At 39.5% G+C, this 25,640-nt stretch overlaps 1 protein-coding gene across 13 annotated transcripts in view; it reads left to right on the top strand.

The window, feature by feature from the left end:
• MAST4 (microtubule associated serine/threonine kinase family member 4) overlaps positions 1–25,640 on the top strand; it is a gene marked incomplete at its 5' end in the record, with an annotated part of 545,031 nt that overhangs the window by 244,059 nt on the left and 275,332 nt on the right. For 5 of the 13 annotated variants that reach the window (XM_081053917.1, XM_081053915.1, XM_081053906.1 and 2 more), the window contains one exon: positions 14,394–14,468. The exons of 7 other annotated variants lie outside the window; for them this stretch is intronic. In XM_081053917.1, coding sequence (XP_080910043.1) covers positions 14,394–14,468 — 75 coding nt within the window. The remainder of the gene's footprint in view (positions 1–14,393; positions 14,469–25,640) is intronic. One more of the 13 variants, XM_081053919.1, reaches the window with a different exon arrangement.

Here is a 25,640-nt window from a genome sequence, read left to right as displayed (position 1 = left end):
AAAACGCATTCAGCGCTGTATTAGATGGTGTTTGTTCTCTTAATTTTCCTTCTCCTGAAAGCAGAGCTGGAGGAGAGGTTTTGAGGGCAAGTAGAAGGGCTATGGAAGAAAAGCCAATATAAGATTGCTGCAGTGGACACTTGGAATGTCACTGGGACCTCGTGAGACACATATCAAAAGAAACCCTCCCAGGGGTAGCCAGTTAGCTCAGATGGTTACAGCGCGGTGCAGGTTCAATCGCCACATGGGCCACTGTGAGCCGTGCCCTACACAGCTAGATTGAAACAACTACTTGACTTGGAGCTGATGGGTCCTGGAAAAACACACTTAAAAATGAATTTTAAAAAAGTTAAAAAAAAACAAAAACCCTTCCAGAATTGTCCATTTGAAGGACTCCTTATAGGAAGGTGGAGCATTTACCCTCTGCCAGCTCCCGTCCCCTATTGGGTGAAGGTGGTCCCAGAGTAATTAACTCCTCACTTTGGGTAGGTGAAATAGGTTCCCATGGTATTGGAGAATGCCTGGGGCAAAAGTAGGAAAATGCATGATGAGTTTGTTTGAGGTGGGACACTGTTAGCAGCAGGTTGGTCTGAGTGTGCTCTGAGTACCTTCTGCAGCTGATATTAGACGGGGCATGTGGGGACCCTGGGGAGTGAGATGCAGGCTACTCAGGGAGTCTGCTACACTGCATAGGGGGGCTGAAGCCCCATCATAGGTAGGCTTTGATGGTCAGGTGGGAAAGTGGGGGAGATTAAAGACCGGCTTTTACCTAGAATTTAAATGAATTAATGTTTTTGTATAGTAGTTTCTGGAAGATTTATGCTATTTTATTTTGCTATTTCCACTTGAACCAAAGGAAAAGTGAGATATTGATCTCCATTTTGAAGGGTTGCTAATTGCCCTCACATGTGCCAGTCAATGTCCACGCTGTCTGCAGGAAAAGATTAGAAAAGCCTGTGTGTTGTCTTTATCAGGAAGACACACACTGACTGATTGCCTTCCTGATTTTAAATTTGATTTTCTTTTTATCTGATTTTGAGTCCAACACTGCATTTGCACAAAGACAGCCTTTATGTCCATATTATCGTAGGAAGATCTTTTGATTGTGCTTTAAGTATTGACCAGTTTCTTGACCCGCTGTTAAATATGGTCTTTAAAAATTTGAAAAGTGCACAAAATGCTGAAAAGTATAGAGAATGATAAACACTATACCTAACATCTAGAATTAAGAAATGTTTACATTTTGTCATTTTTCTTCAGATAGTATTTTTAATGAGAACAATTGGACACTATAACAAGAATAAAAATAATCTTGAAACATAAGAAATATAACATGACTGGAAACTCCTCCCAGGCCTTTGTTTTCTCATCCATCCTTCCTCCCATGTTAAAGGCTCTGTTAGAATTAGGCTATTGATAGAGCAATAAGGTTTTGGTGTTGTCATGCAGGGTGTCATGCAGGGTCTCTGGTCCTGCTCCCCACAAAGGTCGCAGGACATGGTGAGGCCAAAAAGGAACACCCACGAAGTGGTAGATAGGGGAGTCCTACCACCTACATTCTTGCTGGCTGCATCTGCCTCTCTGCAATCCGCAACCCACAATCCGCCCTTGCTAACTCAGCCACCATCTTCTTGCTAGCCCCCATTTTCTGCTAATGTAGCCACGGGAGTTATATTAGTGGCCAATGGCTCACTGGTTACAGCTGATGACCAACTAGCCACAGCTGATGGCCATCCAATGACAGCTGATGGCCATTTACTACCCGACTGAGCACCTTTCCACATGAGGCCGAGAGCCTGGAAACTGCACTCCTGGCTCTGTCCCCACAGGTGTTAATAGATATTTGCATGTCTTTTACAAAATATTTTGGCACACTTGAGGGCACCAAACTTAAAGAGCCCACTTGACCAGTCAGTGCTACTTTAAAACAGCCAACTTGATCAGTCAGTGCTGCCTTAAAACAGTGGTTCAATATGTACCAAGGATGCCAAAAAAATGTATACAAGTGGACACTTGGGTCAACATTGCTCACACAGTAGTTCGCCATAATCAGAAGTGTCTGGATGCAGATGGTAACCACTTTATTCACCTCTTATAATTACAGAAATCAAACGTGACTTGTATTAATCTTTATTGGTATATATTATTACAATTTTAATAGTTTTTTTTTCTTTAAAGTGTGTATACATTTTTTGGCACCCTCAGTATTATTATTGATGGATTATGACCAGTGAGAGGTTCTTTGGGGTAGTGGTTGAAAGAACTGACTCTGTGGCCAGTCTGCCTAGATTTGAATCCTAGCTCTGCTTCTTACCAGCTCTGTGACCTCAGTCACATTTTTTTAACCGCTTTTATAGCTTTATTTTCCCACCTGTAAAATGGGGGGTGATAGTAGTGCCCATTCCATAAAGCTGTTATGAGGATTAAAGTAGTTACCACACGTGATGCGCACAGAGCCCAGCACACAGTAAGTGCCACATGTAACTGTTAACTCTTTAAACACTCACATTTACAACAATATTTACTCTCCTCTAAGGACTTTGCAATTTGATTGAGACAATAACGTGCTCCCCTGGTTTTTATTGTTGCACGAGAAGAGCGGTTCACAGAGAAGAATTGCTCACAGCTGGAAGTCAGAATACCCCTTATTCCTCTAGGAGAATTCAGGATCAAGTATTCCTTCAGGATTATGTATGAAGGAATTAAAGACAAAAGTCTTATAATGTTTCTTTAAATATCTGTGTCAGCTGCATAAGATTAGCACATTTTTCTTGGCAAAGAACACCTTTTCCTTTTTTTTTGGCTGGAGTATTTTTTCGTCAGCAGTCTTTCTTGTTTTTCTTCCCCAACACTTCCTCTGCTTCTATCTTTCTGTCATCTACCCTCATTCCATTCCTCATGCTTCAGCACTTCCCTCCCACCACTTCCCCATCCTCTAACTTAAAAACAAAACAAAACAAAACAATTTAAAAACCTGGGCTCATGGATTGTTTAGCTGTTTCCTTCCTGTTTTGCATTCCCCTTGGTGTCTGGGACAATCAGAGTGGCGGTGCAGTGACAGCCTGGGAAAGTCACGGTGTCATTGTAGATGTCACTGTGCTTTTATAATGCAGTCAGGGACACGTGGACAAAGCAGTCCAGGTCTGATGCTCTGAAGGTAGGCTCTGAAGCCATCTACTTCTCGCTTGCTGTCCCTGCTCAGTTATTTTCAAAGAGGTTAGTTAGCCCAGGATTTACCTTATAATCGGGGAACGAGAGGTATCTATTGTACGCTTCTGTTACATTTGATTGTTTAATGTTGGAACAGGGGATCTGAGCCATTGGTATCCCCACAAAGCCTGGGACTCCTGCATCTGGTCTCTATTATTGTGTCCATTCACAAACGTAGAAAATGCTCAAAATCCTCACGAAATCGGCGGTGTGGATTTTATAAGTAGGAGAGTGAAGTGGGTCAATGTGTGAAGTGTTATAAATCAGCCATTACTCTGAGCCATCATGACACTGCCAGGCATGTGCTGAATGTGGTGTATGTGTTATTTTTTATGGAGGTGGCTGGTATTATCCCCATTGCACAGATGCAAACATCTGTGGGTCTTCTGGATTTTTTCCAACACGATAGAGTGCTGCCACCCATGCTGTCTCTACCCCACAGGGCAAAGCCTAGCATTGGAACTACTGTGGAGAAGCCAAAATGTAATTGTTTTACATTCTCAAAATGAAAGTCCATTTTGATTGGAGTGGAGAATGGAATTATAGCAATGCATCCTGAACAGGAGGATGGTTTTATTTGTCTTTGTCTAAAAAGTTCATGTCTTCTAAGCATCCAGGGACTTATTAATGAAGGGGAGTGACAAGATGACCTTTCATCCGTTTGCTCCACTAAAGAATTTATAGTGATCATGCTGGTGGTAAAAGATGTGATTGTCATTATATTATGGGTTAGCAGCATTATATCGGGTGTTCAGTGTTGTAATGACAATTGGGACATGTATGTCGGCCCTTAATCTGTTTCGCACATGAACCCATGTGATAAGCAACTGCAAGGTGCCCCAATCTGTGAAGGCAGGCTGAGTCCCCTTTCTGGGCCCCTGGCCGTTTCCCCCATGCCTGCTGGAACAGATGAAACAAATCAAAACAGCTTTGCGGAGTCTAGTACATCCTTCTGCTTAATTTTAACGTCAATAAGTCTAGTTATCAGAGCCATAGTACTTGCTAGCAAAATACTTTACTTTGGGTACAACTCGGAGCTATGTTGAAAATTTTATTTTGCCATCAGGAAGTTGGTATACTTTTAACGTTCGTTCCCTCCAGATTTCCCTGTGGAAAATTGGTTCTCTTAAATTAGGTATCTTGGAATTTTTCTCATTAAAAAATGTGTGGCATGTGATATCATTAGATTTTTTTCTAAATTGAAGTGACTTAAGTGGGATGACATATGTGCTGCAATATAATTGTGCTATGTTTTTGGAGCTCCAGTCAGTAATTTCATCCATAAACTTATCGTCTGTAGTAAAATATGTTAGCTGGTCTTTGACATAAAATTCATTAATCTGACTCAATATATAATGTTCTGAAATACTCTAACAAAAGATCATTGACTGATGGGTAAAATAGAGTCTAAGCCCCAAACATTGCTCTATAAGCAGCAATAACCATAAACATTTTCTAAAGAGCAAGTCAATTCTGTAATTCCCAAAACACACATACTGTAAAGCCTACAAGAAATTTGAACTATGACACGAGCTCAATAGTTGAATTCAGTTGTTTTTAAAACGGGTATTCTGAATATCTGTGATTTTTACAACAATGAGCTAACTTTCAGAGAGGGTCATGAAGTTTGAAACCTTCAAATGCATCATGCCTCACTATGGATGTGAATGCTGTGGTCCAGGAAGGCTGGTGGTAAGAAGGAGACTAGCCTCTGTGCGGTCTTCTTTGCCCACTAAACCGCAGAGAGGAGCCTAACTCCCTTCTCCATGGAATCTTGGTGGATTCCGTGCAGACTGGCTTTCGGCTTTCCTAATGTTGAATACCTTTAAAAGGCAAATTGAAACGTACCAGCGTTGGGAAGTAACTTTGAATTCAAATAAGAATTTCATCAGGAATCCAATCCCAGGATTTTCGTTTGATTTGAGACCGCAGACCTACTACCAAAATTACATCGATGTGAAACCTTGACAGAAAAAAAATCCCCATCATTTGATATGTGGTGCTTCACAGATAATGTCTCGTTCATCCTTTCGTCATTGCTGGGGCATGAAAGCCAGAGAAGAAAAGTACCGTGTGGCTTCTCTACCCCAGTGGTTTGCCTCTTGTTAAACACAGAGGCATGTCCAGAGAGCTTCTGTGCTAATGCATACATCATATCAGTCCATCAAGGGCAGTTTTAAGGTGGAACAATACATGCTGTTTAAGAAATTAGGACTGAGCAAGGACGAGAAAAGGGAAGCACTCCCTATGATTGCTGCTACTAACTTTTGCTCAGTGATCCTGTGGGTACCTTGTATCTCTCTTAGACCTCCAAATCACTTTGCACTTTGCACCTTTCCCCATATCTCTGACTCACTCTCCTTCCCTGTATTCCTCCCTCCCTCTCCTCTTCCCTCACCTCCTCCGTCTCTCTTTCCCCACTTCTCTTCCTTCCTCTCTCTTCCCGTTTTCCTCCCTCCCTCTTCATCCTCCCTCCTTCTTTGTTTCTCTCTCCCTCTACCCACCTCATGAGATCTGCATCAAAGAACTCCGTGTTCTGTGGCATCTGGTTGGGTTCAACCCCATGAGAGAGCAGGAGATGGGAGAGAAGAAGGGAGAATAGAGAATATAATAGAAATCATTGTTCTCTGGCTGCCTTCCTGTTGCTTTAGCACAGGTTGGCTGAGTGTTCTTCTGAAAGTAAGGGTCATGTTCTTCTCACGTGACCCTCCATAACCAGCTCTCTATTTCAGGTTCTGGAAGCACTCCCTCCCTTTGTCTCTTCTGGCCTAGGGGTGGTGAAGGAGCTTTACTCATTTTATTCCTTTATAATGACTAATTCTTTCATCAATTATTTTTTCTCAAACAACCCAGTCTGCGTATGTCCTCCGTTTCCCTCAGAAACCCTGACTGAGACACTGGGTATGGACGGGCTGGCGTGATTAAGTATCATGTAGATATATTTGCTTCCGTTATTAGTTGCTTATTACTTACCCAGCATCCACCAAGTGCCAGGTAGAGAACAAATGAGAGAAAGCTCCTGGTCTTGTGGACCTTGTAGAGAAAAGATAAAGGTCTACATATACAATATAATACAAGGCAGTAATAACTGTTATTAAGTAATGGAGGACAAGGGCAAAGGGGGTAACGGGGCCTCCTCTTTTAGGGGAGGGGACATTTGAGTACCCCTGAATGGAGTGAATGGGCAAGCTTTACAAAAATACTTTAAAGGAGTGTTTCCCAGTGAAGGGAATCACAGGAACCCTGAGCTGGGAATGTGCTTGAAGAGCTCCAGGAGCAGCCCAAAGACAAGTATGGTCGGAATGGAGTGCGGAGGACAGCACTAGGAATCCAGCCTAGTCGCCAGGGCTGGGTTGCTCCAGGCTTTGCAGGCCCTAGACGAGCTTTGGATGAGTGGAAGGGAAAGATACGGGAGGGTTTGGAGGAAAGCGACGTGATTTATTAGGGTGGTTTCATCTGCTGTTGGGAGCATAGACCCTATGGTGAGCAAAGGTAGCAGAAGAGAGATATGAGACTATGGCTGGAGTCTAGGTGAGTTGTTTGGTGTTATGGGTTGAATTGTGTCTCCCTCAAAACATGTTGAAGTCCTCACCCCTGTACCTCAGAATGTGACTTACTTGGAGATAGGGTTTTTCCAGAGGTCATCAAGTGAAAAGGAAGGTTTTATCGTGGGCCTAATCCAGTACAATTGGTGCCCTTATAATAAGGGGAAATTTGGACATTGCAGCCACACACAGAGGAAAGGTGATGTTAGTAGATATGGAGAGGATGGCTCCCTGGACACCAAGGAAAGAGGCCTGGAACACATCCTTCCCTCACAGCCCTCGGAAGGAACCAATCTTGCTGACACCTTGATTTTAGACTGCTGGCTTCGTGAACTGTGAGACAACAAATCTCTGTTGTTTAAGCCACTGAGTTTGTGATGTTTTATTACAGCAACCGTAGCAAACTAATATAGACAGATGGCTTAGATGAAGGTGATAATGGTAAAAGCAAGGTTGAATTTGAAATAAAATATGCAGTTATAATCAGTAGGATTTATTGATGGGTTAAATAGGGGTGGGTGGAGAGTGTTGTTTGGCTCTTGGGAACTGAGATTAAGAGATGGCAAAGTGGACTCCTAGGTCATTGGCCATAGCAGCTGGGGGAATGGTGGTATTCTTTCGGGAGAGGAGGAACACTGAGGAGGGTAGATTTGGGGGGCAAAGCTCAAGAACTGGGTCATGGGTGTGTGGCATTTGTCATCTCTATTTGCCATCTCAGAGTAGGTGGTTGGAGTTGAGGGGGAGAGGTTATGGCAGAGTCCTAAATGCCAGCTTATGGTGACCTGCCCCTTCTCCCACTGAAAAAACACTGCAGAGCCCGGGCTGCTCACTCCCCTTGTCTGCCACCCAAGGTGGTGTAGACACCACTGGCTGCACACAGATGACAAGTCAGTACACAGACATTTTTACATAGTGTTTAATATAGACACGTTCATAAGTATTAGAAAAAAAATGTAACTTGCACATCAAAGCCATGCTGTCAAGATGTTATTACTTAGCTCACCTTAAATACTTGAAGTATTTAATTTTTTTAGATAGAGAAGGCTTTTTTAAATAATACAATTAAGAAAAGAATAGCATACATAGTAGATGTAATAGTACACATAGTACATGGATATGGGAATAAATTAATAAGTAAATGACTGACACTTGGGACACAAGCTGAGGCATTTGTAAGGAATTGCTAGGTAAAATTCCTATCTCATCACAGTTTAAGGACCATTCCCTTGGCGTGGCTTTGAGTTGTAGGTCAAGTCATCCACTTCGTAGGTAGAGACCTACATTGTTTAAAGAGGAACTAGACTAGATCAGAAAATAGAGTACATTGTTGATAATATTGGCAAGTGTTGTTTCATGATGCAAAATATGTTTCTTACTGAGCATCATGGTGAGAAAAGTTAGAAAGCCACTGTCTTAGGGTTTGCTTTCAGAGAGGGGAGTATCCCTTCCTGACCCCATTTTGCTGACTCTCATATTGAGCCAAGTTGTAAAACCTGGTTTGAACGAAGGCAAGAAAAAAATGATGTTCTTTCATCTTTACAAGGCTATTAATTATGGAAGTTTCATAAATTATTGTGTGATTAGTTCCATGAATTTTAGAAGCCAAAGATGTGCTCCAAGCCTCTTCAATAAATGGTGCTGGCAGAATTGGAAAGCCACGTGCAAAAGAATGAAACTGGACTGCTATCTGTCACCATGTACCAAGATTAATTCAAAATGGATCAAAGACTTAAGCATAAGACCTGAAACAATAAACTGCATAGAAGAAAACATAAGTCCATACTAAACTTATGGACCTTGGGTTCAAAGAGCATTTTATGAATTTGACTCCAAAGGCAGGGGAAGTAAAAGGTAAAATAAATGAATGAGACTATATGAAACTTAAAAGCTTCTGCACAGCAAAAGAAACCATCGACAAAATAAAGAGGTGACCAACTGAATGGGAGAAGATTTTTGCAAACAGTGCCTCCAATAAGGGGCTAATATCCAAAATATACAAGGAACTCATGAAACTCAACAACAAAAAAACAAACCACCCAATTGAGAAATGGGCAGACAACCTGAAGAGACATTTCTCCAAAGTGGACATACAAATGGCAAATAGACATATGAAAAAATGCTCAACATCACTAATCATCAGAGAAATGCAAATAAAAACCACAATGAGATATCACCTCACCCCAGTCAGAATGGCTATCATCAAGACAAGTAGTAACAAGTGTTAGAGACGCTGTGGAGAAAAACGAACCCTCATACACTGTTGGTGGGAATGCAGACTGGTGCAGCCGCTATGGAAGGCAGTGTGGAGGTTCCTCAAAAAATTACAAATAGAATTACCATATGAGCCAGCAATCCCTCTCCTGGGTATCTACCCAAAAAATCTGAAAACATTTATCCATAAAGACACGTGTACTCCAATGTTCATTGCAGCTTTGTTTACGGTGGCCAAGACATGGAAACAACCAAAATGTCCTTCGATAGATGAATGGATAAAGAAGTTGTGGTATATATACACAATGGAATACTATTCGGTGGTAAGAAAAGATGATATAGGAACATTTGTGACAACATGGATGGATCTTGAGAGTATGATGCTAAGCGAAATAAGTCAGACAGAAAAAGCAGAGAACCATATGATTTCACTGATATGTGGTATATAAAACAAAACAACAAAAGAACAAGACAAACAAAGGAGAAACAAAAACTCATAGACACAGACAATAGTTTAGTGGTTACCAGAGGGTAAAGGGGGGTGAGGGGTGGGAGATGAGGATAAGGGGGATCAAATATATGGTGATGGAAGGAGAACTGTCTCTGGGTGGTGAACACACAATGGGATTTATAGATGATGTAATACAGAATTGTACACCTGAAATCTATGTAATTTCATTAACAATTATCACCCCAATAAACTTAAAACAAAATGTGCTCCAGCTTCTAAATGACATTTCTTCCATAGTCATTTGGATCTCTGATTCTTGTTTTGATGTGCTTGGTAATTGTTAAATCTCCTCAGCTTGTGAATTCTTTCAATCAATTTATTTTCATGGGGTTTTTGACTTTGCATGGTCCTAGATTGCTTTATTGATGTGTGGGGCCCCTTTACTCAACCCTGTTTATAAGAACTTTGTTGTATTTAAGTATAGTGTTTAGTAAAACTTCAATTGGGGATGAAATATATTTATCACAGACAAAAGGATGTCACAGAGTTGGGTGAAGAAGTGTATTCTTATCTGAGAGTACATGGGATTTTTTTCAGAATTAAAACTGTTTTGAATGGACTTCTAAAAAGTCTAGGAGCCCTTAAAAGAATTGTGTCATGGGGTGGCTGGATTGCTCAGTTGGTTAGAGCACTAGCTCGTAACAGCAAGTTTGCTGGTTTGATTCCCACATAGGTCAGTGAGTTGTGCCCCCACAACTAGATTGAAAACAAGGACTTGATATGGAGCTGGAAAAACACACTGTTCCCCAATATTCCCCAATTGAAAAAAAAAAGAATTATGTGATGTTTTGGTTTTGTTTCTTTTTTCTTTTTTTTAAATCGATTGGGGTGACAATTGTAGTGAAATTACATAATTTCAGGTGTACAATTCTGTATTACATCATCTATAAATCCCATTGTGTGTTCACCACCCAGAGTCAGTTCTCCTTCCATCACCATATATTTGATCCCTTTTACCCTCATCTCCCACCCCCCAACCCCCTTACTCTCTGGTAACCACTAAACTATTGTCTGTGTCTATGAGTTTTTGTTTCTCCTTTGTTTGTCTTGTTTTTTTTTTTTTTGTTTTTGGTTTATATACCACATATCAGTGAAATCACAGGGTTCTCTGCTTTTTCTGTCTGACTTATTTCGCTTAGTATCATACTCTCAAGATCCATCCATGTTGTCACAAATGTTCCTATATCATCTTTTCTTACCACCGAATCGTATTCCTTTGTGTATATGTACCACAACTTCTTTATTCATTCATCTATCGAAGGACATTTTGGTTGTTTCCATGTCTTGGCCACCGTAAATAAAGCTGCAATGAACATTGGAGCACACGTGTCTTTATGTATAAATGTTTTCAGATTTTGTTTGTTTTTTCTTAGTTCTTATGTTAAAGGCTGGAAATGTCTAATGATAGGTTAAAAAGATACAGTTTTAAATTTTCCTCATGACTGATTTTGAGATAGAGTAATTTATACATGATCTAAAGAATTAAGCTTTTAAAGAATCTGATGTCAGCCACTAAATTTATTGTGCACCCATTATTTCACACCTGGTATATTGTTTTTCACAGAGCATTCTTGTAAATATGTTTATGTGATGCAAATTAGGCTAAAGTGCTATGCTATCAGAGCTGTAATGTTTAGGGAGCAATAATTTCTTTAAAAAGTTTGTTCTGCAGCGTTAAGGGATGTTTCTAATTTCTAAAATGACTTAACAGGAGAGGGCTTGATGAAAACAGTTAGCATGGAGATGGAATATGTCTCCTTAAGTTTCCAGATTATGCATATATTAACACTTCTTTTGTCATCTTTTGATAGTTTATTTACATAACTGAGGTCTGCTACTTTTATTGGTGGTGATTATCACAGCAAAACAATTTTGGTTAAGTTGACCTAAGCAATATAATGTGCTTCTGTTTCCACAAAAGTAAAGGTGAGACATCCAACCCTCCTTCTCCCTGTCCCCTCCCCTTGCAGTAAAGGGGCCCTATTTGCCTATGTAAATAAGCTATTTAGTTGGGAGCTCTGTGGGGCCCACCTAGGTCCAATCTGTTATTTTGCTGAGGTTGATGGCATTAGCCAGGAGATAGCTGGTACCAGTAAACTGTTGTCTCAGTCAGGAATGACACAGATACTAGAATCTGAATGCTATCATTAGGAGGAGAAATGGATTCTTGAGGCTAAGAATTTGGGGAACAAAATGAAGTCACGAAGTTTGAGGCCTGAGTGATAGAATGTAATGTTTTTATTGACCATGGAACACTATGTGTACAAATTTGATATATAGGGACATTGGTTTTTTGTGATACAGCTTATGAGAGCCCTGTTCACTTTTAAAAAAATTTAAAGTACTTCATAATTGAATCCAGAGATCTAATTATGCTCAGAGATGCATTGTTTGTACCTTCCCTAAATGTGTCAGGGAGTCTGGCTTGTAACAGGACTGGAAAAAGGAAAGCAAAAACCTTTTAAAAAATTAAGGTCCCTCCAAAGTGAAGAAGCAGTCATTTCTAACTTCTACTTAATTAAATTCTTCTCAAAATGTCCTTTCCAGGACTTAGCTATGTACACCCTTCCATAAAGTCTCACTGTCATCAAACTAAGTCTAGAATTCACGAGCAACCCACCACCAACTTTTTTCAGCAATAGAATATAATGTGATTATTTTATTGAATATTAAGACTAGTTTAAGATATGAGTCATATGGAGAAAAACTTGCTATGAGCTGTTCACAATTCCCTTATTTTCATTCCATATGCAATTCATTAAAATGACATTAATCCTTCAGGCTGTTCTTTGGTTTCTATTAAGATGTATTATTGGAATCTGTATTCATACATGAATTATTTCATAGACCTATTTGTTCATCAAAAGCAGACTATTACAGATTCATTGTACTTGACAATAAATGAATACAATGGAGACCAAATTTCAAAAACCTACCCACTCTTTCCATTCCCCTGTAAGGATTGCTTGCTGTCTTTAAACCAGCCTTCCACAAACTGGAATTCTAGGCTTAACATCAGCATCTGTTCCCTGCTGAGTTCATGGTGCAATTAGCTAATTAACAAAGCAAACAAACAAACAGACAAACATTTTCACCTTGGAATCAGAAGAAGAGCAATAAACCACAGGCCCAGATTTAGTTAATTTGTACATTGACTATAATTGTGTATTTAAAGTTGAAATTATTTTTTTCTTTTCTGAAGAGTGGGAGCCTGGTACTGTGCATTAGAACTCTTAAATGGGTTATAATTATTCCAGAGGGACTTGAATAAGTCTGAAAGTTCTCCAGATATGTTAATGAGGATAATTCTTTATTTACATCGGATAACTTTTAGGGAGAAAAAAGAATTAAACCCACTTTCTGATAAACCACTAAATTTAAAGAAGACAAATAAATAATCTGTGATTTCAAAATTAGTTGTTTTTTATGTGAAAACTATTGACCACGTTAAATGGGAAGTCATATTCTGTTGTTTGTTTGTTTTTGTTTTGCCAAGTATTCAGTGAATTAATGAGCATCATTTCTGCTGTTAAAGCTGTGGTACATTTTCTAGGTCAACTGAGTTTTAAGAGTCTTTCCTTGCTTTTTTTTCAGAAGAGGCTAGGGAAAGAATGCATATTGGCAGGGCAGTTACTAGGAAAAATATAATCCTGATTTGCAATCTGCTCCTTGTGACATTTCCTTTTTGAAAGGTAAGCGTTATACTTTGGACACTAAAGCAGTGATTGTTGGCCATTCAAGTGGGTGTGACTGATCCATGGCTTAATAGTAATAGAGTTGTTATTCTTAGCGAGGAGGGGGGTGGTGGGGGGGATGAATTCTTACGCATTGTAATACAAATTTTCACTTTTGCCTAAGAAGAAGGTCTTTTCACTTTCCTTTTGTCAACACACAGCTGAGCAAATGCTCACACTCATCTGAGGGCCCTTTTGTTCTCTGTGTTGTCTCTCTCCCAGGGACAAGGGGTTTTAAGCCCCAGGGCATCTCTGAGACATCTCTGTGTTGCTTTCATCTCCCCGTCCCCAGAGTTGATGCTCACAGTGGATAGTGCTTGCTTCTTAAATTCTTGTTTATTATTGTCCAACTTTGAAAGAAGGGGAAGTGAAACACTGTATACGATTTATGGAGATCCCTATTCCAAACTTCCCCTTTAAAATACAAATTCCTTGGTTGTTTTTTCTTTGTGTGTGTGTGTGTGTGTGTGTGTGATGGAATGAGTAATGAGGAGGTAAGTCTATGTTTGTACATTTGTACATGTATGTATACACACACGCGTGTGACATTAGGAGGGCTGGACACCATTCCACATAGTTTAAGTTATAAACTTAATGTTAAATCTCTGAGCCAATAAAATTGAATCGCATTTAGGGGCAGAGATTTTGGTGGCTGCCAGATACCAGAAATTCATGATGATGATGATAGGAACTTCCTAGGCAGGAGGTTTTTCATGCTTTTGAGGGAGACTACAATTTTCGTATCACTTTTATGATATCCAAATGGGTGGCAAGTCTAACTTTAAGAATGCCCCTTAATGCCTTATATTATTCTAGGAGGATGGACTTCATGTTCTACCTTTCCCTTCGTATCCTGGAAATACAATTAGAAATTAGAGATGATAGGCGATCATAGAAAAAAAACAAAGATTTGATGGGAAATAGCTGAATACTAGCTGTGTTCATGACTTTATTTCACATGCATGTATGAGGCTATTTTGAACAAAATGACTACACATGGCATGTGCGTTTGTGGGGGAGAACCTGTCTTGTGTTTTTGTTGTTAGATTTTAGCCAAACAGAGAAAGTACGGTGCCGTTAAACACTGTCCCTCTCCCTTTTCTGACCATTTTCCCATCATCTCACGCTCCATCTACTCCCTTCCCACCTGTCGTTCATTCCCCATCTTTCATTCACTGTCAGGAAGGGCAGCCTCCGAAGAGCCATTTCAACTCAGCCCGACATCGCCAGAGACTAGTGGACCCAGCTGCTTCAAAAGTGAGTGTGTCCCATCGCTCCGGGCGGGTGGCAGGCATGCATGGCCCTTAGCCTCCTGCAGAAAGTGGGGATATGAGGTTTATGCTGGTGCATTCGAAGGCCTCTAAGCAGGCAAAGTCTTCTCTGTTAATTCAAGACCATCCGCACTAGTGGAGTTCTGGTAAATGTTTAACAACCAGCCCTGAAAACAAACAAAACTCTGATAGGGGTAGCATTTGCTGGTTTCTGTGGTGTAAATACTCCCACTGCGGCCAATTTCAAGTAGCACTGTGACAAACCTGAACTCAGAGCTGGGAAGAGATGCCCAGTAGAGCGCTCTTATATAATTTTCCCACCATACAGCTACAGTTGACATAAACACTAGTAAAATACAGCAAAATAATTCTGAAGTGAATTTGTTTTGAGTATTATCTTTGTTCTCAATACAGTGTATTTAATTGTAAGTTTAGATATTTTTAATTGACAGTAATGGCTGTGTGTAACAACGGGTTTGTAAAATACCCCCAAATTTACTGAGCTGGGGTGGGTCAACTCCAGTGCAGCATGTTACAGATTTGTGGAGAGTAGTCTTAAACCAATTTAGTCATGTCCAACTCTTAATGTCTGTTTGACCAGTAGCAATAACCACAGAAAAGTGGCTGAGGTTTTGGGTAAGGGTTTGTGAATTCCACAATTCTGCCTGCTCAAGTTAAGTCGCAGGCCAGTTCTGCTGCACACAGAGTTCATTAAACAAACATTTATTTTTGTTTGTGCTTTGGACAGGCACAAAGCCTTCTTGCAGGCTGTGCTCTAACCTCATTCAAGTCCCTGTTCTCTGGCTTTGAAGTGTTCCAGCCAAACCTTTTCGGACAGTTCCACCCAAGCTTGACAACCTGACCCCTTTCCAGAGGCAGGACTCCCTCACTTTTATAGTGAGTGCATCACACAATGGCGCTCCTCTGACTCAACTGCTGGACATAAAGCCATCGAGTCGTTGGACCTCAGATGCCTGTCCGAAGGGTCCAAGTTACAGGCCTCCTGAAATTCTTAGGCCCTTGTTCATGCCAAAGCAGAAAATGTCTCTCAAATGATTTTGCCAGTTTGCTTACCTGAAATACCACTAGTTTAAACAATGAAAGGTTGTTTTTAATATCCATCACGCTGACTATTAAGCCACGGTTTTGATTTCAGCCATGAAAACCCATTTCAATATGCCAATTAACAACCTCGCTGGTGTTGACTAAAATATAGATACCTAGCGGACCACCCTAGGGGAGTAAATTCTAATTAGGACCACTGACTGCGTACAGGATATAATTGTATATAATTCAGTTGACCCTTGAGCATCGCGGGGGTTAGGGGCACCAACACCCCTGCGCAGTCAAAAAACCGTGTATACCTTTTGACTCCCCCAAAACTTAGCTATTCACAGGCTGCTGTTGACCAGAGCCTCACTGATAACATAAGAGTTGATTAACACATATTTTGTATGTTATATATATTATATACTGCATTCTTACAATAAAAGTAAGTTAGAGAAAAGAAGATGTTATTAAGAAGATCATAAGGAAAATACATTTATAGTATTTATTGAAAATAATCCATGTCTAAGGGGACCTGCACAGTTTGGGGAAATGAACCAGCTTTGAATAAGTCAGATGGTTTCATCGTACAAGATGTCAATTTAGCTAAAGTAGAGCATAGCTCAGAGTGCAGGAGGTCCTTCTCGGATCCCACCTGAGAGTTAAATTAATGGGGCACTAAAATACCCTGTGATTAAGCACATCGACTGCTATGCCTCTTGGTCAGTGGTGTTTCAAGGACTTACCTCAGCAGAGGCCTTTGTTCTTCCTCCTCCTTTTTTCTGTATTCATTTCATTCTGCTTTGGCATTTTCAGAAATACTGTGCCTCACCATGCACAGTGTTATATCTTTCACTGTAAATTAGTGGGCTTTCTTTTGTTGGTGGTGAGAGTCTTCTTGTTGTCCCATTTTGTTTCGACTGAGAGCCATGGCTCCTTTTTTGAGACAAAAATTCTAAGAGGAACTCATTAAACTGCTATAAAGATGTCTGGTGCCTTAATATGCTGTGTAAATAAGTTCAGCCATGTTGCCAAATAGGTATTAAAGGTCCGATCCTATGCTCCCCAAAATATTGCAGTAGTAGAAATTTGAGAAGGGCCTAAAAATCTTTTCTAATATCAAGAAGTGAGTGGGGAAGCCACTGTTTGCTGGTGGATATGTTACTTGGACAGTAAATAGCAAATGGAAATGTGCATCTGTGTAGCCAGTGACCTTTCATTGTAAACACACTGGTTTAGAATCTGTACTGTATTATTTTCAACTCAATAACCTGACTTGTAATAATAATAAAAAAAACAACAGAAAAATAAACAACTCTTGCAAATTACAGGTGCCCACGTTCTGAGGGTCTGTAATAATTTATGGTAAACCAGCTACCAAATCTTTTGATAACACTGATTTTGTTGTAAGTGGCATTGTGTAATCTTGAAAGAAGTGTGAGCAAGTAGAAACATTTAATTTTCCGGGAGCCATATGGAATGGAGGAAAAGATACACTAGACTGGGCTGTACATTAGGCTTTGTCATAAACCAGCTCTGTGGCCTTGGGGAGCCATGGAAAACTGAGCCCCCATTGCTCTCGATCTTCTCATCTGCATAACGAGGAGACTATATGAAATGTTCTCTTAGTCAAACTATGGAATTATTTTTCTTTTCCGTCAAGGCTCTTTATAACCAGATACTTTACCATTTAGTCTGAGATTTTTGAATGCCATTTCTCCATCCTAAAATCTCTCTACAAATGGCATCATTTGTCATTACTTGCCAAGCATTATTATTAGGCAGTCTTCTATCAGTGTCTTCAGTAGAAGGTAATTTTAAAAACAGAATTACTTTAAAGCTATGGTCGGAACTATAGACCAGAAATAAGGGGCCTTTTTTCAGCTCAAGGAATTGGCTTTCTAAAATTTTTTTTGCCTGAATTTGTTCTTAGTCTTAGAAAGACTTTTGTGCCTTGAGTATAGAAAACCAAGATTTAAAACTGTTTTATTTGAATACGAGTAAAGGGTTAAGAGGAAACCAAAGGTATGTAATGTACTTCTAATTGGCTAAACTTATCCACTGGGAATTTCTAAAATGTCTTTCACTTTGAAAATATGCTCACCTGCCTATCCCCAAGTATGAACGCTGCAACACAGCAAACGAACAAAGAATGAAGCAAAACAGGCAATAGGAATAACAGTTCAAAGACCACGGAGCAGTTATTTGTGGTGCTGGTAAAGGCCCCTGTTAAATAAAAATCAATTCGATATGGAAGCATCAGGGACACAATCTGGGAGACGAGAGGTGGGCAGAAAAGAACACGAGTGTAGAGAGGATTAGTTTTCAAATCTCCTGGCATTTCAGCACAAAAGGATGATGAAGATTTATTCTAGATGAGCTGCTATTTTCCATTGGAATCGCTGCTGATCAGGTTCGTGGAGAACTGTATTGAAATTTTGAGCATGTGAGAATAAGAAGCGGTAGGCAGAGCATCTAATAAATTTCAAAACCAGAAAGTGTTGTAACATTCTATCCTCTTTTCAAAAACAAACCAACCTGCCCACATGGACAGATAATCTAACTACCAAAAACCTGCAAATAATTCTAAAACACATTGTTTCAATCTGCTGTAGGGCTTGAAAAATCCTTTATACTAATTCTCAGCGATATCTCTACCTTTTCCTAATGAGAACAAGGTTTATAAAACCTGGGCTCCCCTGCTGGGATGATAAGCCCAGAGCTATCTCAGAGCAGATGGTCTTCTTTCCTCCATACTATAAACCTTTTACGATTGATCCTTTTTTTCATTTTTACCTATCTGAAGAGTAAATGTCTTTGAGACTTTAGTAGGCCACTGTTCAGACTGGAAAAGGAGCTGCACTGACCAGAGTTCTATATAGTTGCAAAGATGATGTACAATGAAAGCAATGGAAATCATGGAATTGTGTGTAATAGCAAAAGAAAATAGGTTGATTTTTAAGCACTATGGGGATAGGCTTTAAAATAACTACATTTTTGAGCCTTATTATGCAGTTTCTGGATGGTAATTAACACCTTCCTAGTCCCAGGAATTTCAAGTGTTAAAGAATAATTTCTTCTTTTTTGGTGGATGTAATGCTTGTTACTATATTTAAGGATGTAGAAAGATGGGGAAGGGATTGGAAAGACTGGTTACCATAATTATTCTGGGAATATTTTAGTCAGCTTGAATGCTGTGCTATGTAAACTTTTTTACAAAGGCTTTTAGGGGTGATTCATTTCTAGTAGAAATTTTTGAAGCAGGTTATAGTTTTTGTTTTTACATCAGCCATTTTTAAATTACCTTTGTCCCGGATAAAATAGGCATGCATCTCATTCATGAAACCTATTAGCTGTGACTTTGTGCCAATTACTTAATTATCCTGAGAAAGCCTCAGTTTCCTCATCTGAAAAATGGGGAACGAAATAATATTTATCTCATCAGATTGTTTTGAGAAGTAAATGAGATAATGCATGAAATTTTTTTATTATGCAGGTGTTTAATGAATACCAGACAAATTATAACTATCCTTTAAATTGTGATTACTCTTACTATGGTTATCAGATAATCATTGTTCAACTTTTCAGGGTTCCTTTTTCCCCATTTTGTAGAATAAGGGGTTAGGACCAGGTGATCTTTGAGGTAGAATGTCTGCATTGTCAGCTGTCTGTAGAGTTCTATTTATTTTTGAGTGTCTGGCATGCACTCAGCAGTGTGTTAGGCATGGAGGAATATAACTCACAGGATTTGGTTCTTCCCTTCAAGAATGTCATATAATTAGCAAAGCCATAAAGCAGAGGCAATAATAAGTTGTATGGTAACAATATCAGTGCAATGTTGATTTCTAACTGAAGGAAATCTGTGCACGGCAGTCAGAAAAGGCTTCCTGGGTTTTCTTCGGGTCCCTGACAGAAGGATAAAACTTTTTAAACAGCGCGAGTGTAGGCATGAACATTACATGAATACATGTAGTAAAGTCATCTGCCAGACTGGAATGGGGTATGTGACTAGTGGGAATGTGATTTGAAGTGGATGTGGAAAGTATGCTCGTGTCATGGTCCGCAGGGTGATATGTGCATGGGCCTTGAGATCATGTAGACCTGTTTTCAAGTTCTGTGGCCTAGCTCTGGGGCCAAGGGAAAGTCTGCTGTTTCCTTATCGATACAGCGGGGAAATAACACTATCTACTTCATTAAGAATATTGTTATAATTAAATGGTCTGGTGCATTACTTACTGTGTTTCCCTGAAAATAAGACCTAGCTGGACCATTAGCTCTAATGCGTCTTTTGGAGCAAAAATTAATATAAGACCCGGTATTACATTATATTGTATTATATTATACTAGGTATTATATTATATTTTATTATATTATATTATATTAGACTGGGTCTTATTTTATATAAGACCTGGTCTTATATTAATATCATATCATATCATATCATATCATATCATATCATATCATATCATATCATATTATATCTGGTCTTATATAAGACCCAGTCTTATATTATATTATATAAGACCGGATCTTATATTATGTTATAATGAGACCGGGTCTTATATTAATTTTTGCTCCAAAAGACATATTAGAGCTGATGGGCCGGCTAGGTTTATTTTTTGGGAAACATGGTAGTTAAATTAGACACAGTCTGCACTATGACCCACCAATTCCAACCTGAAAGAAGTGGCCTGTGTCTGAGGACATAGACGCTGCTTGCAGCATTGTGGTTGTACAAGTGAGTTTGGAGTGCTACAGGTGTTGACAATTGAGAGAGTGATTGGGAAAATAGGATGAATACCATTGTATAACATCCAAGAGTTAGAAGCAACAGCCTGCAGGGGCAAATAGCAATGCAGATGGTCCCTAAAACATATTACTGCATGAAAACAAGATTAAAAAAATGAATTCTCTAGAACCATACTTTTAATGTCAATTAAAAATACATGCCCACCATACAATTTACATTTTCTAAGAGCTCATACAAATAACTGAATATCCATCAGGCACATTAGAAAGAAATGCTGCTTGGGGGCAGGGAAGAGGTGGGGGGCATAGGAGTGGAAAGTAGATACAAGTAAATAAAGCGATAGGTGCCAATAATGTGCTCTGAACTAAGGAGTATGAGTAACCCTACCCTCACCTCTACACTTGAATTTCCCCACGTAAAAATAGATAGGCCAAGAAATACTATTAAAAGAGACTTAAATGTTCCAGAAGTGGAAGCAGCCACGTGTGACAGAAGTATTGCTAGTACAAATGGAATAGCTAACACTTAGGCAGCCCTCACATGTGACAAACATGGTTCCAGGTGCTGTATACACAGGACGAACTCCTTTACTCCTCATAGCAACCTCAGGAGGGCAGTACTGTCGTCGCCGTTTTGCAGGTGAGGAAACTGAGGCACGGTGCAATCAAACCACTTCCACAAGACCACAAAGCTAGTAAAATGGAAGCCAGGATTCAAGCCCAGGCAGTCTGGCTCTTGGATCACTGTTCTTAACCATCATGTCTTTCTGCCTCCAATGAGCGTAACGGAAGTGGTGAGTGAGAAGAGATGCTTTCCACACACTTGACACATGCCTGAGAGTCACAACGACTTCCTTTCTGTGGAAGCTGATAAGTTTTTGTTTCTGTTTTTGAAATTGTACGTACTAGTGTGTGCATGTGTGTAAAACTTTTCATTGAAATACAGCGTACATTCACAAGGGTACAGCTTGATGATTTTCTATAAACTGAAAATCCTGTGCAACCAAGCACCCAGATCAAGGAACAGAACACAATGGCCAACCCTGAAACACAAAAACTTCTGTCATTTTTACTGGGCATTAAGTTATGCTGCTAGAAAGAACATAATGAAAAACGTAAACCTTTAAAAGTAAAAACAGTAGAAATGTCAAACATTCTAAAAATTGCTACAGGTATTAGATGTATCTAAGGCATAGGAAAAACCTCTCTACCTTTCATTGATTTTACTGTAATTAGTTGCTTCTGTTATGACTGGCAGAGGGGCACAGATAACTCAGTAAGGAAAGCAGAAAAGTCTTTCAGTGAATTTAAGGCAACCTCCTGTAATCAAAGGATAAAACAGATTGAGCTTCAGGCGTTAGACATAAATAAATAGACAGATGATAGATAGATAGATAGATAGATAGATAGATAGATAGATAGATAGATAGACAGACAGACAGACACCTACATGGTTTGGACCATATTTTCATCTCTCCTCTAGCCATTCTTTAATTCTCTTGGACAGCTGTCTTAAATGTTTGATCTCAGCTTTTATGGACAACATGTGCCAGTTTGCAGGGCAAAGTTATGATAATATACATCACAAGAAAAAGGTAATATTTGCCCACATTCCAAATGATCAATTCCCTTTTTTCATGCTCAAGAAGAGCCTCATGTTGCATGTTTGGACTACACTTCTATTGTGATTTGTTTGCCTGGCAAACTTGTGCACAACAATTCACTGCCTTTGGTAGGACAGCACAGAGGTCAAACAACTAGCACAAGGTCACGGAGCTAGTAAAAGGTGAAGCCAGGATTCAGAGTCAGTTAGTCCCTGCACTGAGCCACCATGCCACACTGTTTGCCACCACCATCTAACTGGGGGTCAGCTTCTTTCCCAGGGGATGGCCTGTACTGGGCAGAATTCCTCAGGTTTCTGAAGGAAGCCAATCACTATATCCAAGGTGATACTCTTTTTGCCTCAAGTGTCAGAGACATCCTTTGACCTACATACCCCTCTCATGCCACTTGTTGCCACACTACTATGGACCTAGGAATGCTGCAAAGCTGTCTGAAAAGTGTTTATTCTCCTCATTGTTCCTACATTTATCTCTCCCAGTATACAAGAATTTTTCTCTCTTTTGGCTTGTCAGACCCCTAACAATTCAATCGAAATATGGGCAAAGAACACCTCAATGTTTTCAGCCTGTCCTCTCTCTACTCAGATGCATACAAGTAATTTCCAAGGAAAGTGGATTCTACTTGTTTCTGTCCCATGATGCTCTCTATAAGGGATGACATAAGCACAGTACTAAAACACTCACAGTTGCAGGGCTAAACCCTATCTTTTGAAATTCAGTTAATAAACAAGTAGGTTCTACAGCAAATTAAGCCCAAAACATCTCTGGACGCAAAAATGACAAAACTGAAGCTGTCCTACTTCAGGCAGGGGGGGTCTTTGGAAAAGACAGTAATGCTGGGATAAAAAGAAGGCAGCAGGAAAAGAGGAAGACCACATATGAGCTGGATTGACTCCGTAAAGAGCCATAGGTATGCGTCTCCAGGAGCTGAGCAGGGCTTGAGGACAAGAGATTGTGGACAACAGTGAGGCATACAGTCCTCAGGAACTGGAGCTGATTCAACAGCTAACAATACTTAGCACAAACTGAACATATCCATTCTGTGTCCAGGCATTGGGATTTAGTGCTTAGACTTGAAGGTGAGTATAGCCAGCTGCCTTTTGAAGAATCATTCCCAATCTCTTTTAAAACATCTTTTTATAGAAGTATAACATCTATACAGAAAAGTGAAGATATTTTAAGTTTGATATTGTCCCACAGATCTTAGACATTGTTTTTTTTCTGTAAGAGAAACACATATCCAAAAGTACAGATATCAATGAATTTTCATACACTGACTATACCCAAGGAATAGCACCAAGATTGAAAAAATAAAATAAAAATCAGAGCATCTCTAGTACCCCAAACGACCCCTTGTGCTATCCTTTTAGCAATTTTCATAATGGTTTTAATTTTTATTGTTTTTATTTTGATCTTGTGTCTTTCCTGATATTGCTCATTTATTATCCAGTAAAATGACATTTTTTTCCCTTTGTTTTTAAGAAGATAGGATTGGTCTTCAAAATATAGGTCAAATAAGGAACAAGTATAAAGACTGCAATCACTGTGGCTTTTAATATTTCAATAGCTGGAATTTCTATTTTAAGTCCATTTGAATGTTATGACCAAAACCATTAAGGATAAAAAACTAGCTTGGCTCATTTCTCATTGCTAACACAGATTTTTGCAGTAGTTATTGTTCTCTCTCTCTCTCTCTCTCTCTCTCTCTCTCTCTCTCTCTCTCTCTCTCTCTCTTTTTCCAGTTGGCAAAGGTTAAGTATACATAGGTGAATTGTTGCAGCCCCACCTCTCTTGTCCTTAGGTGGATTATCCCCAAGTGCTTTAAAAAAAAACTGGTGAATTGCATTTGTTGACTTTTCTCAGAGTCATCAGAGCTGTGCTTCCCAAAGACTTAGGTACCAGGCAATTGGCCAAGATGAGATTAGCAATTTATTTGGAGGAAGGGTATAGGAAATCTTTTTAATTTAGAGGTGAAAAGATCAAAGAGTGGGTTAAGTACAGGTTACCCAATTTGGCTCTAGATTTATGAAGAACTACAGAAATCATCTCTTTGCCTTCAAGGAACTTCTGTATCTTGTTTGTCTCCGTATCCCTCCACCCCTCAGGCAAAAAGGAAAACAAATCAAAACATAACCAGCAACTCTAAAAAAGTAATTCAGACAAGTGTTATCTTGCCTGGGGATTCTGTGGATTCTGATATGGTTTTGGAAGGAGTTTGTTTCCCAGTAGTACTTGAGAAGAGCAACCTGACCAGCTCAGACACACTTGCTGGCCATTGCCCAGAGACCAGGATACTTTTTGTCAGTGGCTTGAGTATCTTCATAACTCCATTGCCTGTTTTAACATTTTTTTTACATTAATTTGTTTTATAGGTACTCGCTTCCCATTACTTCACACATATTTACCTACTCCCTGCCTAAAAAAGATTTGACTAAGATGTGCCCACCTATGGTTTTCTTTGTGTTTATTCTGCTCAGGATTCACTGAGACTCTCAGATATGTGGTTTGATACCTTGCATTAATTTTTGGAAAGTCTTTAGCCATTATCTAATCAGATATACTTTCTACCTCATCTTCTATCCTCTCCTTGTAGGACTCCATTTATACCCGTGTTGGGCAGTTTGATATAGTCCCATATGTCTTAGACACTCTTTCTTTGTTTTTGTTGTTAGCATTGTTCTCTTAGTGATTCATTTTGGATAATTCTATCATTTTGACGTAAACTTTGTTCAGTCAGCTGCTAAGTCCGTTTCATTCTGATATCTTTCAGTCTAGCATTTCCCTTTTGTTTATTATTGTTGTTGTTTCTGTGTCTCTATTGAAATTTCCTATGTCTCTATTCATGTTGTCATACGTGTTTGCCGCTATATCCTTTAGCATAGTTACGTTTGAGTCTTCGATGACGCCAAGATCTTGCCTATCTCTGCATCTGCTTGTATTGCCTTTTTCTTTTCTTGACCATGTGTTACAACAATACCCAGATGCAGGTCAAGGAGAGGGCACCATAATCCAGCACCCTACTCAAGTGGTATGACATAGGAGAGACGCACCTTTTTCTGGAGCTAAATATTATTTACCTCAGTTTCTAAGTGTTTAGCATGTACTCAAAATTATAGACACATGGAGAAGCGAAATCTATTTCTGAGGCTTCCTCTTTCACTTACAATGTAGACACCATTCTGTTACCGTATCATTTAAAAGAAGCTGAGTAAGCTATACAATCATAAGTTTAAAAGCTCATGTGAAAAGATAAGGTAAATTCCAGAAAGTGATACACTCTTGAAAGGAAGGCAGGGGCCCATGGCTAGCTCTCAACCCTGGTAGCGTGACAGAAAGAGGAGGAAGCTGCCGTAGATGGGTTAGGGAGGAACCAGAAAATTGTACAACGTTCTTTTTATTTCTAGCTTTTCCTCATATCTTCATTCCTATTGTTCAGAGTAATGGTCTTTTGTGATTGTCTACATCCTAGGTGGAAGTGGAAGTCTCAGAAATAGGAAATTTGTCCAAGGAGATCAGGAAGTTTGCCAATGGGAGAAAAAGAACAAAGATAAGCCTTGACCATTGATAAATAGGGGCCCAGTTGTGTTATTCTGTCAGCTATAAACGCATGTGTGTGGTAACAGTTCCTGGGTTTATCTTTAACACAGGGCTATGGTATGGTAGTCACGTGTTTTTAGGCTTTGTGTTCATTTCTTTAGAGATTGAATCCCTGTGGTGCACAAGGAATTGTTGCGTAGTTC

The sequence above is a fragment of the Rhinolophus hipposideros genome (assembly GCF_964194185.1).
Source record: "Rhinolophus hipposideros genome assembly, chromosome: 7".
NCBI lineage: Eukaryota > Metazoa > Chordata > Mammalia > Chiroptera > Rhinolophidae > Rhinolophus > Rhinolophus hipposideros.
The sequence above is the reverse complement of the archived record's forward strand: the minus strand, read 5'-3'. Positions and strand labels throughout refer to the sequence as shown.